The sequence below is a fragment of the Mustelus asterias genome, chromosome 14 (assembly GCF_964213995.1).
Source record: "Mustelus asterias chromosome 14, sMusAst1.hap1.1, whole genome shotgun sequence".
Classification (NCBI taxonomy): domain Eukaryota; kingdom Metazoa; phylum Chordata; class Chondrichthyes; order Carcharhiniformes; family Triakidae; genus Mustelus; species Mustelus asterias.
This window is the reverse complement of record NC_135814.1, coordinates 70066352-70083305: the sequence shown is the minus strand read 5'-3', so window position 1 is coordinate 70083305 and position 16954 is coordinate 70066352. Positions and strand designations below refer to the sequence as shown.

At 41.2% G+C, this 16954-nt stretch overlaps 1 protein-coding gene across 2 annotated transcripts in view; it reads right to left on the bottom strand.

Moving 5' to 3' along the window:
* LOC144503766 (glutaminase kidney isoform, mitochondrial-like) overlaps nt 1-16954 on the bottom strand; it is a 156669-nt gene that overhangs the window by 57697 nt on the left and 82018 nt on the right. For both annotated transcript variants that reach the window (XM_078228611.1, XM_078228612.1), the window contains exons 13-14: nt 13750-13881; nt 4118-4210 (exon numbers count right to left, since the gene is read on the bottom strand). In XM_078228611.1, the coding sequence (XP_078084737.1) occupies nt 4118-4210; nt 13750-13881 (225 nt within the window). The remainder of the gene's footprint in view (nt 1-4117; nt 4211-13749; nt 13882-16954) is intronic.

Here is a 16954-nt window from a genome sequence, read left to right as displayed (position 1 = left end):
CACATGCATTTCTAGCATTTTGTTTTTATTTTAGATTTCTAACAGCGATGATATTTTGCTCTTGTACAGATTAGTGAATACTGCAGTGATTAGAATAGGTACCAGATAGGTGGGGGGCTATTGAGAGTAAAAGGACATTCCTTAATCAAAAGATGCAACTGATGGGAAGGGAGCAATTTTCCATTAGTGGCATGCAGTAAGTAACATTGAATGACTATGTTAGGAAATTGCTGGTTGCGGAATACCTCCAACCAATCTTAATTATGTGGTTTAACACCAACTTCAAAAGAACTACTCCTTTTCATATTGGTGCAATAGGTGATCAGATATGTAAATCCATAGCAAGCCATTTACACAACAAGGTCAAGTGCAGTTAATCAGAGGCATATTGCATTTCAATAATACTGAAGACTTGTGCTCCAGAACTTGCTACGCTCATTGCTCAGCTGTTCCAGGACAGTGACAACACTTGCATCTACCAAGCCAAGTAGAAAGCTGCCAGAAATGTCCTGTATAAAAAAAAGCAGGACAAATCCATCCTGGCCAAGTACCACCCCATCAGTAAACTCTTGATTATCTTTAAAGTGATGGAAGGGGTCACCTACAGTGCTCTCAAGTGGCACTTGCTTAACGATAACCTGCTTACGGGGTTCTGCCAGGGTCATTCAGTTCCTGATGTCATTGCAGCCTTGGTCGAAAAAAAGAGGGAAGACAGGAATGACTGCTCTTAACATCAAGGCAGCATTTGACCGAGTGTGGCATCAAGAAGCCCAAGCAAAACTGGAGTCAATGGAAATCAGATGAAAACTCTCTGCTGGTTAGAGTCATACCTAGCACAAAGAAAGATTGTTGGGTTGTTGAAGGTCAATCATCTCAGGCCCATGACATCACTGCAGCAGTTACTTATAGTGTCCTAGGCCCAAACATCTTCAGTTATTTCATCAATGACCTTCCCTCCATTATAACGTCAGAAGTAGGGATGTTCACTGATCATTGCACAATATTCAGCACCATTTCTAACTCCTGAGATGCTGAAGCAGTGCAAGTCTAAATGCACCAGGACCGTAACAAATCCAGACTTAGGCTGACAAGTAACATTTGCACCAACAAATGCAAAGCATGACCATCTCCAACAAGAAAGAATCTAACCATTGCCCTTGTCATTCAATGGCATTACCATTGCTGAATCCTCCACTATCAATGGGTTACCACTGACCAAAAACTGAACTGCACTAGTCATATAAGTACTGTGTCTACAAAAAAATCAGAGGCTAGGAATTGTGGAGAGTAAATTACCTCCTGACTGCTCCAGGTCTGTCCACCATCTACAAAGCATAAGTCAGGAGTGTGATGGAATACTCTCCACTTGCCTGGATGAGTGAAGCTCCAACACCACCCAAGAAGCTTGACACCACCCCTGAAAAGCAGCCTATTTGATTGGCACCCCTCCCACACACATTCACTCCCTCCGCCACCGACTTACAATAGCAACAGTGTGTACCATCTACAAGATGCACTGCAGGGAATCACCAAGGCCCCTTAGACAGCACCTTCTAAACCCACAACTGCTACCACCCAGAGCAGCAGGCACATGGGAACACCATGACCTAGAAGTTCCCCTCCAAGTCACACACAAAGAACAAAGTACAATACAGCACAGGAACAGGCCCTTCGGCCCTCCAAGCCTGCACCGATCATGTGTTCCTAATTAGACCATCCGTTTGTATCCCTCTATTCCCAGTCTGTTCATGTGGCTATCTAGATAAGTCTTAAATGATCCTAGCGTGTCTGCCTCAACCACCTTGCTTGGTAGTGCATTCCAGGCCCCCACCACCCTCTGTGTAAAATACGTCCCCCGCATATCTGTATTGAACCTTGCTCCCCTTACCTTGAACTTGTGACCCCTTGTATTTGTTATTTCTGGCCTGGGAAAAAGCTTCCAACTGTTCGCCCTATCTATGCCCTTCATAATTTTATGAACTTCTATTAGGTCGCCCCTCAACCTCCGTCTTTCCAGGAAGAACAACCCTAGTTTACTCAATCTCACCTCATAGCTAATATCCTCCATACCAGACAACATCCTGGTAAACCTTTTCCGCACTCTCTCCAAAGCCTCCACGTCCTTCTGGTAGTGTGGCGACCAAAACTGGACGCAGTATTCCAAATGTGGCCTAACCAACGTTCTATATAACTGCAACATCATATGCCAACTTTTATACTCTATGCCCCGTCCAATAAAGGCAAGCATGCCATATGCCTTCTTCACCACCTTTTCCACCTGTGCTGCCACCTTTAAGGATCTGTGGACTTGCACACCCAGATCCCTCTGTGTGTCTATACTCCTGATGGTTCTGCCATTTATTGTATAGCTCCCCCCTGCATTAGATCTACCAAAATGCATCACTTCACATTTATCTGGATTAAATTCCATCTGCCATTTCTCCGCCCAATTTTCCAACCTATCTATATCCTGCTGTATTCTCTGACAATGTTCATCACTATCCGCAACTCCAGCAATCTTTGTGTTGTCCGCAAACTTACTAATCAAGACCAGCTACATCTTCTTCCAAATCATTTATATATATCACAAACAGCAGAGGTCCCAGTACAGAGCCCTGCAGAACACCACTAGTCACAGACCTCCAATCAGAAAAAGACCCCTCCACTGCTACCCTCTGTCTTCTATGGCCAAGCCAGTTCTGTACCCATCTAGCTAGTTCACCTTTGATCACGTGAGATTTAACCTTTTGCACCAGCCTGCCATGAGGGACCTTGTCAAAAGCTTTACTAAAATCCATGTAGACGACATCCACGGCCCTTCCCTTGTCAATCATTTTTGTCATCTCCTCAAAAAACTCAACCAAATTTGTGAGGCATGACCTCCCTCGTACAAAACCATGTTGTCTATCGTTAATGAGACTATCCAGTTCTAAATGTGTATAGATCCTATCTCTAAGAATCTTCTCCAACAATTTCCCTACCACGGACGTCAAGCTCACCGGCCTATAATTATCCGGGTTATCCTTGCTACCCTTCTTAAATAACGGGACCACATCTGCTATCCTCCAATCCTCTGGGGCCTCACCTGTGTCCAATGAAGAAACAAAGATTTCTGTTAGAGGCCCTACAATTTCATCTCTTGTCTCTCTCAGTAATCTAGGACAGATGCCATCTGGCCCTGGGGATTTGTCTACCTTGATGCTTCCTAAAACACCTAACACTTCCTCCCTGACTTGGGAATATATCGTCGTTCCTTCACTGTCACTGGGTTAAAATCCTGAAATTCCCCAACAGCACTGCAGGTGTACCTATACCACATGCACTGCAGTGGTTCAAGGCAGCTTAGAGTGCAATTAGGGATGGGAAATAAATGCTGGCTTAGCCAGCGACGCCCACATTCGTTGAACGATTAAATAAAAAGAAACATTTCAAACCAGAATGCCTGTCAACTCTTTGCCTGTGCTTGTGTGACAACCCTGTTCTTTCCCCATAGTTCTGTGAATTTCTTTCCAAGTATATCTCCTATTCACTTCTCTTCTGACATCTTCATACATCTTGGCTCTCGGTTTCTTCACCTTAATTAAAATTCTTTAATTTGTATGTGCACAAATTATTGGGTGCATAGGTTATCACAAGGCTAAACTTCAAAGTAAGGATGACAACTAGAATAGACCCAGTTGCTGAAATAAATGGAACACATCTAAAAGCAATGAAACTACAAAAATGGTGCATGACCCTGTTCACTGAACGTTTTCTTTCCAGTAGAACAGGCAATAAATAAATTCTTAACTGCTAACAGATGCAATGATGTTACTGAGTAAATTTCATGACCTGAAGAGGCAACTATAAACCATAACTTGATTCTAATGCCCAAAATATCACCATGTGTGAAACTCAGCATTTGTCGGATTATTTTAATTAAACCTGCTCTTTCCTGTTTTCAGAGAAAAGCCCAAGGCAATTGCTATTTTATTACAATATAATTGCAATAGATTTGGTCCTCTTTGGATTTCATACATCTAACAGATCACCACATATTCTGATAGTTAACAATTAATTATATTTCTCCCAAGAATGCTTGTAAGTTTAAAAATCTTGTTTAAGAAGTTAAACTTACCCGTACTTCACCACCCTCCCTACGAGGATCATGTTTCTTTGCAAAATGCCTCAGGTTGTCATAATTATGAAAGTTAAAGAGCGAAACAAGATCCTAAAAATAAATTTAGGAAAAGAATCAATTAATAAACCAAAATATTATAAATAATTTTAAATCAATTAAATCAGAATTCAGAGTATTCATGCAAATTGTCCTTTGGTAGTATTTTCAAGATAAACATTCAAAGGGCATTGAAGCTTTGGCAGTTTACAACAGGAACTGTTGTAAATTTTGAACACAATTTGCATTTAAATAAAGCAACACAAAATACAAAAACTGGAAACTGTAATTAACATCCAGAAATTAAAATTAATTTTAAATTCTGCACAAAACATCTTTGAGCTAGTAGAAGAATAGTACCTTCGGATACTGCTCCCTTGGTGCCCAACACTTTCAGATTTACAGGGAATGGATGCAAACGAACATAAAGAGTAAGAACAGGTGTAGGCCATTTGGCCCCTCGAATCTGCTCCGCCATGCAATAAGATCATGGTTATTTGTGGCCTCAATTACACTTTCCTGCCTACCCCCCATAACCCTGAACTCACACAGATCAAAAATCTGTTTAACATAGCCTTCAATGTATTCAATGACCCAGCCTCCAATGCTCTCTGGGGGTAGATAATTCCAAAGATTAACAAATTAACAACCCTGAGAGATTTTCCTCATCTCCAGAGACACCATATTTTGAAAATCTATCCAGTAGTTCTAGATCACCACGAGGGGAAATACCCTCTCTGCATCTACCCTCTCAAAGCCCTTTCGAATCTTGTACATTTCAATACGATCACATCTCATTCTTCTAGCTTTCAATGAGTAGTCCCAACCTGTTCAGCTTTTCCTCACAAGACAATTCCAGGAACGACACCAGTCAATTTTCTCTGAATCACTTCCAATGCAAGTATATCTCTCTTTAAATAAGGTGACTGAATGCAGTACTCTAGGCATGGTCATATCATAGAAACATAGAAGATAGGAGCAGGAGGAGGCCATTTGGCCCTTCGAGCCTACTCCGCCATTCATCACGATCATGGCTGATCGTCCAACTCAATAGCCTAAACCTGCTTTCTCCCCATAACCTTTGATCCGATTCACCCCAAGTGCTATATCTAGCCGCATCTTGAATACATTCAATGTTTTGGCATCAACTACTTCCTGTGGATGAAGAAATGTCTCCTTATCTCCATCCTAAATGGTCTATCCCAAATTCTCAGACTGTGACCTCTGGTTCTGGACACATTCACCATCTGGAATATCCTCCCTGCATCTATCCTGTCTAGTCCTGTTAGAATTTAAGTCTCTGAGATCCCCCCTCATTCGTCTGAACTCCAGCGAAAACAATCCTAACCTAGTCAATCTCTCCTCATACATCAGTCCGGCCATCCCCGGAATCAACCTGGTAAACCTTCACTGCACTCCCTCAAGAGCAAGAACATCCTTCCTCAGAAAAGGAGACCAAAACTGCACACAATATTCTAGGTGTGGCCATTTGGCCCCACAAACCTGCTCCGCCATGCAATATTCTATGTAATTGCAACAACACATCCCTACTCCTGTACTCGAAACCTCTCACAATGAAGGCAACATACCATTTGCCTTCTTTGCCGCCTGCATGCTCACCTTCAGCAACTGGTGCACAAGAACACCCAGGTCCCAGTACACACTCCTCTCTCCCAATTTACAGCCATTCAGGTGGTAATCTGCCTTCTTGTTTTTGCTTCCAAAGTGAATAACCTCACATTTATCCAAATTATACTGCATCTGCCATTGATTTGCCCACTCACCCAACCTGTCCAGATCATGCTGAAGGATCTCTGCATCCTCGTTACAACTCACCCTCCCACCCAACTTGGTATCTATCACCTGCAAACTTTGAGATGTTACATTTTGTTCCCTCATCCAAATCATTAATATTAATATTTATTAATGTCCTGTTCAGTTGTAGAAATACTTCTCTACTTTTCTACTCCATCCCCCTTGCTATATCTACATCACATCTTTTTGAGATTCATGTACCTGGGTACACAGATCCCTCTGTACCCTTTCTCAATTTAAATAATACTCTACTGTTCTGGGGCACCAGTTAGGTAGGTGGGAATAGGAAGTAACAGCTAGGTTAGCATGTTGGGCCAAGTATCATCAAGTCCAAGTTAAATTGGTAACTGAAAAATCTGGCCCATATTCTTTCAATTTAAAAACTATTCTACTATCCTGGGGCACCAGTTAGGTGGGTGGGAGGAGGAAGTAACAGCTAGGTTAACATGTTGGGCCAAGTATCAAGTCCAAGTTAAATTGGAAACTGAAATTTTCAAGAGGAAATGATTTTGTAATGACAGTTAATCATTGTTCCTGTTGTAAAACTGTAGCAACCCAAACTTATATAATACCTTTGTTGTAATAAAACATCCAAGGCTTTTCACAGCCGTATAAAACAAAACGTGACAGTGATCCTACGGAGATCGTAATAGGACAGATGGCCAAAACTAAAGTCAAAGAGATAAGTTTTAAGGCATACCTTACAACAGGAAATAAAGAGAGAAGCAAATCCAGACAGTTGAAGGTATTGCTGCCAAAGGCAACCAATTAAAATCAGGGATGACCAAGAAGTCAGAAATGGAGCAGTGCAGTTATCTCAGGGTTGTGGGATTCGAGGAGATAACCACGATAGGGAGAAGCGAGGCCATAGAGGAATCTGAGAGCAAGGGTCAGAATTTTAAAAATCAAGGCGCTGCTTAATCACTCAGCACAGGAATGGTGGTGGTGTAGTATAGCTTCAGGCAGAGTTTTGGACAATCTCTTACGAAGGGCAGAACTAAAGGGACTGGGAGAAACTGTACTGAAATTGTCACGTCCAGAGATAAAGAAGGCACAGACAAGGTCACAGATGATGAGTCAAAGCAGGGCAGAATCAGCTGATATTACAGAGGCAAAAATAGGTTGCTTGAGGGATGACAATGTCAGAAGCTCATCTTGGACACCAAGTATTACACCAAGGTTGCAAACAGTCTGATTTAAACCCAGAGGTAGCAGGGAAACAATGACATTGGTAGAGAGGGAACAATATTTGTTACAGAGACCAAAGACAATGGTTTCAGTCTTCCCAATATTTACTTGGAGGAAATTTCTGCTAATCCAGAGTGGGCACCAAGCAAGCATTCTGATAGCAAAGGAGTGTGATGACATTGTGTCTTTAAGAAACGTTCTTGCAAAGGGTATGTTTAGAATTCAGCTCTGTTTACACAGCGCTGATTTGTCTGTACCACAGTAAGAAGTTTAACAACACCAGGTTAAAGTCCAACAGGTTTATTTGGTAGCAAAAGCCACTAGCTTTCGGAGCCTTAAGCCCCTTCTTCAGGTGAGTGGGAATTCTGTTCACAAACAGGGCATATAAAGACACAAACTCAATATACAGAATAATGGTTGGAATGCGAATACTTACACTAATCAAGTCTTTAAGATACAAACAATGTGAGTGGAGAGAGCATTAAGACAGGTTAAAGAGATGTGTATTGTCTCCAGACAAGACAGCCAGCGAGACTCTGCAGGTCCAGGCAAGCTGTGGGGATTACAGATAATGTGACATGAACCCATAACCTGGTGTTGTTAAACTTCTTACTGTGTTTACCCCAGTCCAACACCGGCATCTCCACATCTTGTCTGTACCAGGCAGCTCACAAACTGAGAATTGCAGGCTATTAATTGATCTTAGCTAATGGGATATTTGTTTTAATCTAGTTAATGCATTTTTGTTTTTTCCTCTGAGGTTTCAGTATAGGGTTTTGATTAGGCTGATTGACAAGCGACAGAGTCATGTACTAATAGGAAGAGTTAACTTCCAGGAAAAAACAGTTAGTTTCTGCTTGGTTTTGAAAGAAGCATCTCTCTCTTCCTAGAGTCTGCTGTTTGGGACCTGCTAGGAAAAATATGTCTCCCTCTCCAGAGGTGTTCTGGAGGCTTGAGGACTGGCGTGTAAGCTTACATACAAGCATGTAAGCCGTGCTGTTTGCTAACAGATTTTGAAGAATAGTTTAAGTCTATGAGGAAAATTGCTTAAATTGGAACTAAGCAAAAGAGATTAGCAATTAAGAATTGTATCTGGTCATGTTTTAAGTATTTCAATTCATAAAAATTAAGTCAATTCAGTCATTATAGTTAAACTGTTTGTTAAATGAAGTTTATTTTGATAAAAGCTTCCTAGCGTGCCAATAGAACCAAACTTGGAATGAAACATCTTATCCTCACACTAATACCAAAAATAAAAATAAGTTGAGGTCTAGTCAAACATCATAACATACCTTGGGGTTTCTGATCTGGATACTAACAAGGAGTCAAGAGGTTGGGAAGTCATGGTGTGTCATCAGGACGCATGAAAACATAGTGTTTTCAGATGATGTCGACAAGGGACAGAAAAATTTAAACAACACGAGGAGGCTATGGATAGATCTTTGGGGGACATCAAAGACAACAATGCATGAGTAGGAAGCCATTGAGGGTGATTGTCTGGCTATAATTAGGTAACTGAAAATGGAACCTAGCTGGACAATTGTCAAGATGAACTGGAGGCGGATGGTGTGATGAACTATGTCAATGTCTGCAGAAGCCAAGAAGGATGAGGAGGGATAGTTTACCTTTGTTGCAGTCATATGGGATGTCACTCGTGACTTTGGTAGGAGTCATTTTAGCTCTGTGGCAGGGGTGTCAACCTGATCAGAGGCATTCAAACCTGGAGTTCCAGGAAAGATGGACACAGGTTTGGGATGCAACAAATGCACCGTCAAAACCAAGCATGAATGTTCGGAGCAGCAACAGAGTAGGAACCCCAGAAAACATATGATACAAGAGATCAGTTCAAGGCTATTGGCCAATCTAGGGAATGTAACCTTGACTAAAATTGAAAAAATCCTTTTGGTCTGCTTGTCGAACGACAACATCAGAAAATAATTCACTTAAAGTAAAAAAACAAGTATGAATGTCTCAGGACAGAGGAATCTATGCTCTGAGACCAAGATCAAAGGAAAGCCTTTTGATCTAGTTGCCACACAAGTTTATGTCCTGGCACAAAATCACAACAAGGAGGAAATAGAGGCATTTTTATGGTGACATCCTGCAAGTGTTATGATTAAGCCAAGTCAACTGATGTGGTAATTGTTAACTCGGTAAAGGACCATGAGGAACACGTCGGTCAATACGGCCTTAGGTTAAGAAACGAAAGAGATGGATGCAATTTTGTGAAGAAACTGATCTGGTGGTGCTAACACCTTCTTTGAGCAACCAAAAAGATGACAGTACACTTCTCCAGGCATCTGTATAGAAATCAAATAGATTGTGATGGCGAAACAGTGTCTCACAAACAGCATTACAAACATTCATGCATATCCTGGCATCGAGAATAAATTCAGATCATTGTCTTCTTGTGGCAAATATTAAATTGAAGCTGAAATTAATAAAAAACAAAAAAGATGTGCAACCGCTTAGATTTCAATATGTTGAAAGACGGGAACTTCAGAGAGAAATTCATTCAAAGGTTAAAAAACAATGTCTCAGGATTGAGGAATCAGAAGAAATAGAAAGCAAATAGAAAGATAAGAGTATATAACATGCTGCAAAGGAAAGAGTACCAAAGCGGAAAAGAAAAAAAGACAAATGATGACAGATTAGATGACAGATGAGACACTAGCAGTGATAAAAAGAAAAAAAACCACACCCCAATGTAATGGAATCAAAAAGAAATTGAAGAATACATGTAAACTGACTAAAGAGGAATTGGGATCACAAAATGAGAGTTGCACAAATCTTTGACAGATAGAAAGGGATAGCAACAATGGGTGCATAAAAGACAAAGTTGGTATTGTTTGAAAGGATGCAGTAGCAAAATATAACTGAACCGTACAATGATTCGATTCAAAGTCCTCAAGAAATAGAGCCAAATGATGGATGGAAAGTTATGATGTCAGGGCTCTGAAATGGACAAGTACAGAAAAAGCTATGGAACATCTAAAAGACCTTGAAGAAACAGAATTGGTAGTGATAACAAAAATGTGTGATCACATTTATCTCAAGGATACATTCCAAGTGACTTGAGCATTCACTATTTGCTAACCTACCTAAGAAACCTAAAGCAATGGAGTGCAACATTTTAGAACAATAAGCTAGATGAGTCATGTCATTGAAGTGATCTTGAAAATAATAGCAAGAAATAACACATTTGAAGCAAAAATGAGTGAAACAAAGGCTGGATTTAGACCTGGAGAAGAAACAGGGGAATATTTAAACTAAGAACAATCTCTAATACATATTTCAAAGTAAACCAGAACATTTACAAATGCTTCATAGACTATGAAAAAGTATCCAATTATGTTCATCATTAAAAGTTAATAGACATTGTTGAAATGTGACATTGACAGTAAACACGTGAGATTTATCTAGAGTGTATAGTGTGACCATGTATCAGGCTAGAAGAGGGACAGTCAGATACTTTTCAAGTGAAGAGTATTACAGAGATCTCTTATAGAGGGCAACAAAAAGAGGGGTCGACCTAGGTGTAGTTGGCAATGAATGTCAGAGTGATCACAGACAAACCACATGGGCGAGTGAGTGAAGATGGCGCAAGACAGAGGAGACAGCATACCAGGGCAGCAGATCTTCTAGCAGGAGTTGCTACAAGAGTAATATAATAATACATCTGTTTTTATAATGTTACTTGAGGGATAAATATTGGCCAAGACATCTGGGATAATACCTGCTCCTCTTCGAAATAGTGCCATGGGATCTGCAGGGGCAGATGGGGCCTTGGTTTATTATTTCCTCCAAAAATGGCACCTCTGAAAATGCAGGATCTCCTCAGTAGTGCACTGGAGTGTCAACCTTATTTTTTGCACTCAAGTCCTGCACTGGGACATGAGCCCAGAACCTTGTGATTCAGGTGAGTGCTACCAGCTGAGCCACAGCTGACACTAATGAATTGGAGCATACATGAGCCCACCTCTTTTCCTGACTTAAATTATAAGCATATGTGCAAGCCCTGTGCTGACTACTACTGGCAACTGGCCTGGATGAGGACTCAGACCCTATGCGGACCAGCTGGCGGGGTTATTCGCAGACATCATTAATCTCTCTTTACACCAATCTGAGGTTCCTATCTGATTCAAGAAGTCAACCATCATCCCGGTACCAACGAAAGCCAGGCAGCGTGCCTTAATGACTATTGTCCAGTGGCTCTGACATCCATCATTATGAAATGCTTTGAAAGTAGTCATGGCACGAATCAATTCCGGCCTTCCGGATTGCCTGGATCCACCATAGTTCGTCTATTACCCCAACAAGTCCACAGCAGACACATTCTCCCTGGCCCTACACATAACCCTGGGACACTCAGATAACAAAGACACCTATGTCACTCCTATTTATTAAGTGCAGCTCAGTCTTCAACACCATTATTCCAACAAAACTCACTCCAAACTCCGTGGCCTAGGGCTCAGTTCCTCCCTCTGCAACTGGATCCTAGACTTCCAAACCCACAGTCCGCAATCAGTAAGGATAGACAACAACTCTTCCTCCACGATCATCCTCAATACCAATGCCCCACAAGGCTGTGTCCTCAACTTCTTATTATACTCCTTATACACCTATGTGTGTGTGGCCGAATTCCCCTCCAACTCGATTTTCAAGTTTGCTGATGACACCACCATAGTGGGTCAGATCTCAAACAATGATGAGACACAATTCACCAGATTCTCTTACCTCTTTTCTGTACCAACAATAATCTCTCCCTCAATGTCAACAAAATGAAGGAGATAGTCATTGACTTCAGGAAGCGTAGTGGACAGCATGCCTGTCTACATCAACTGAGATTAAGTGAAAATGGCCGAGAGCTTCAAGTTTCTAGGTGCCCAGATCACCAACAACCTGTCCTCGTCCCTCCATATCGACGCTCTTGTTAAGAAAGCCCACCAACGCCTCTACTTCCTCAGGAAGTTCACAAAATTTGACATGTTTGCTATGACTCTCAGCAACTTAAACAGATGCACCATAAAAAGCATTTTTTCTGGTTGTATCACAGCTTGGTACAGCTCCTCATAGAAATCATAGAAACCCTACAGTGCTGAAGGAGGCCATTCGGCCCATCGAGTCTGCACCGACCACAATCCCACCCAGGCCCTACCCCCACATTTTTTTTTACCTGCTAATCCCTCTAACCTACGCATCCCAGGACTCTAAGGGGCAATTTTTAACCTGGCCAATCAACCTAACCCGCACATCTTTGGACTGTGGGAGGAAACCGGAGCACCCGGAGGAAACCCACGCAGACACGAGGAGAATGTGCAAACTCCACACAGACAGTGACCCGAGCCAGGAATCGAACCCGGGACCCTGGAGCTGTGAAGCAGCAGTGCTAACCACTGTGCTACCGTGCCGTCCTGCCCTGTCCAAGACCGCAAGAATGAAGCCCAGTCCATCACACAAACCAGCCTTCCATCTCTTGACACTGTCTACATTTCCCGCTGTCTCAGCAAAGCAGCTAGCATAATAAAGGACCCCCACACCCCGGACACACTCTCTTCCACCGGGAAAAGAATACAAAAGTCTGAGGATACATTCCAACCGACTCAAGAACAGCTTCTTCCCTGCTGCCATCAGATTTTTCAATGGACCTATATCGTATTAAGCTGATCTTTCTTTACACCCTAGCTATGACTGTAACACACTCTCCTTTCCACCTCTGTAAAACGGTATGTTTTGTCTGTTTAACGCGCAAGAAACAATACATGTGACTGTGATAAATCAAATCAAAAAATACAATTCTGTAAACAGGCACAGCCAAAACAGGGAAGAAAGCTAGCCTAAATGAGTCCTTCTCCAATAATTGCTGTTGCCAGTCTAAAGAAGAAGGAAATTCAGAGCCAATGTCACTCATCACTTTCTTATAATTTGGCAACATACTTTAGCTGTTATTAAACAATAGTTGGGATTTTCTAATCTCTCGAGGTCAGTCAATGGGATTTTCTACTGACTGTGGGTTTTCCAGCAGTGTGGGTACAGAGTGGGTGCACTGTCAGTTCTGACCAATAGATTTGCATCAAATGATCTAGTTCTAGAAGTTAGATAAAAAGCAAGTTACTTCACTATATATCTTCACCAGAGAAATGCTGAAACAAAAATATAAAGCCAGAAAAGAAAGCAGTGGGGAAGATTGAGAGAAGCAATTGTGGTAAGGTAGAGCAGAGTATCATCAGACTGGACTTGGAAACTAATACTTTGCTTTTGGTTAATGTCAGCAAGAAGCAGAGTGTAGATGAGAAAGGGATGGGGCCAAGATCTTTAGAGATTACCAGAGATAATGGTGCATGAATGGAAAGAGAAGCCATTGTGGGTGAGTCTCTGGTTCTGACAGGTTAGCTAAGAACAGAACCAATATAATGCAGCCTCACCCTGCTGGAGGCTGATGGTGTGGTCAATCATCCAAGGGATCAGACAGGCCGAGAAGGCTGTATTTATCAAAGTCACATAGGAGGTCATTTGTGACAGTTTGCAATAGAGAGAAGAAGCTGGGGTTACCTTTGCATCACTCAAAATAAAAACATAATTGCAATTACCTGGCAGAAGTGAATACCCCTTACACTGTTACCAAGCTTGTCCAAAGGTGGAGACCAACACATAATGCCCATCACGTTTGGCACTACTAGCAAAATACCACCAGAAACTCCAGATTTTGCTGGAAGGCCCACCTATATCAAAACAAATGTGCATGAATAAAAACACACTTTATGGGCACCAACAACATTTTTTTGACATTTAACATTATGTTTTTAATGGAACAGAACCCTTAAAGGTTGGAAATAGTAAATGCAATATGTGGCATTGAACCAAGCAGTGCAAACCTAGAGAGGTCCAACGTTTGATTCAATTTGTGTGCCAGGCATGGTGATCTTGTATGGGACAGTACAGTAGTAGCTAGGATTCCTGTCCAGTCATTGAGTGGCATTTGTTACAAGAATAAGGTTCCAGCTCAGAAATTAGACTCCCAAATAATCTGCTAGCGCTCGCTACCTAAACACAGGGCTTCTTGGATGCAAGACTCAAAAGACCCTTACTGACACAGGGATCAACATGATTGCTGGGGAGATAATCTGTCATCTCACATTTCTTGCATCTACACATTTTTTAAAGCAATGATGAAAGAAGTTTTGTGCCTAGCTTATTCAATTTTCAGCCAAGAGAATTGCTCTAACACATTTGTAGAAATATATATTTTTTAATTCATTCATGGGACATGGGTGTTGCTGGATGGCCAGCATTTATCGCCCATCCCTAGTTGCCCTTGAGAAGGTGATGGTGAGCTGCTTTCTTGAATCGCTGCAGTTCATGTTCTGTGGGTTGACCCACAATGCCGTTAGGGAGGGAATTCCAGGATTTTGACCAAGCGACTGCGAAAGAACGGCGATATATTTCCAAGTCAGGATGGTGAGTGGCTTGGAGAGGAACTTGCAGGTAGTGATGTTCCCATTTATCTGCTGCCCTTGTCCTTCTAAATGGAAGTGGTCATGGGTTTGGGAGGTGCTGTCTAAGGATCTTTGGTGAATTGCTACAGTGCATCTTGCAGATGGTACACACTGCTGCTACTGTCGGTGGTGGAGGGATTGAATGTTTGTAGATGTGGTGCCAATCAAGCGGGCTGCTTTGTTCTGGATGGACAAATATGTGAGAATACAAACATTTCACTTTGTTATGCATTACTTTGCTTCTGAGAAATCATGATTGTTCAGGAAAGAACAGAGAAGCTCTGAGGAAATCAAAGAATTTCAATGGCTAAACTGCAAATCTGTCCACTGCATTTTGAATTTATCTAAATGGTACGTGAAGATGTGCATCATTCAAAACAGAGGGTTATTTCTACTGGATAGACATATCTATCTAATTAGTGCAAATATTTAATGGCAAGGAATCATGGCATAATATTTGCACCTTGCAGCTATAAGAAGCTATATGGACAGGTCTTCTTAATCACAATACTGAAACTTCATGACACTTTATATTTGGTAACAAACTGTCGAGACCATCAATTTCAGTAGTAGTTACATTGTAGTACTTCTTTATGTATTGTCACTAGGAAAAGCTATGCATAAAAGAAGTCATCCTAAACTACTGATTAGATTACAATTTTGATGGCTTCGAAATAAAACTACTTTAAGAATGTTTGATAATTACTTATTTTCCCTATTAGCTGAATCATTTTCGAATCATTCACACACTTGGCTAGCAACAGCAAGGTGAAATATAACATCACTTACTCCTGTTTACTGTAAAAGGAAATCTTCATTTAAAAATTGTAACAAAAAATATTACTTGCAGAAATGTTGAAAAAATCCTTATTCAGTATAGTCCAGGTACTATGATTGTAAATATCATGAATTTATGGCAGCACTGACTTAGTTTTATGATGTAAAGAAAATATAACATTTGTGATGGAAGATGCAAAATTGTATAAATTGTTAAACGAATGGGAGGAGTAGACAAATAAATTATTGGCCTATTTGTCTAATGTCTGCTGTGAGAAAATTACTAGAAGCTATTAATCAGGACTGAGTAACTGAGCACTTGGATAAATATGAACAAAACAAAGAAAGTCAGCATAGGCTTGTAACAGGTAAATCATGTGTAATTAATTGAGTTGATTTTTTTTTAAATGAGGTCACTAGAATCATAGAATCCCTACAGTGCAGGAGGCGGCCATTTGGCCCATCGAGTCTGCCCCGACTACAATCCCACCAAGACCCTACCCCCGTAACTCCACATATTTCCCCTGCTAATCCCACTGATACTCGGGTCAAATTAGTATGGCCAATCCACCTAACCGCACATCTTTGGACTGTGGGAGGAAACCGGAGCACCCGGACGAAACCCATGCAGACACAGGGAGAACATGCAAACTCCACATAGACAGTGACCCGAGGCCAGAATTGAACCCGGGTCCCTGGCGCTGTGAGGCAGCAGTACTAACCACTTTGCTACTGTGCCGCCCCTAATGTTAAATGTTAGATGAAAGGACAGAGTGCCATATATCCAGGTTTGCTGGAAATATCAAGTTAGGTGGTACAAATTTTAGTATAGATGGGAAACAAAGTTGTAAAGGGACACTGACAGATTAAATAAATGGCTAAAACATAGGCAGAAGAAATTTAGTGTGGGGATGTGGTAGTTTATTTATCTTTGGTCCAAGATAGATCAGGCTATTTTCTAAATAGCCAGAAACAACAAACTATGCAGAAGCAGGGAGATTTAGAAGCCCATTTACAGAAATTAAAAAGCTAATGGACTAGAATAAAAAATTAATTTAGGAGATGCGTGGAATGTCAACCTTTACCACCATAAAGAGATGCAAAAAGCTTTGGTTGCAAAACCACAGCATTGAGTTCTGAACATCACACCTCAGAAGGATGTGTTAGCCTTGGAGGGATGCAGCACAGATTCACCAGAATGACACTGGGGATCAAGGAGCTAAATTGTAAGGACAGATTGCACAGACTGGGTTTGTACTCCTTCACTTAAAGGCTAGGTGGTGATCTAATTGATGTGTTTAAGACAATTAAAGGAATTAATAGTTTTGCTTGCCCATTTCCTCTGATTAGGGAGTCCAGGAAAAAAAAGGGACACAATCTTAAAGTTAAAGCTTAGTCGTTCAGGGGTAATGTCAAGAAGCATTGCTTCACATACAGCGTAATGGAAATCTGAAACTCACCTTCAAAAAGCTGTGATGCTTCTTAGGTCATAAAATCTCAAACTGGAGACCGATAGATTTTT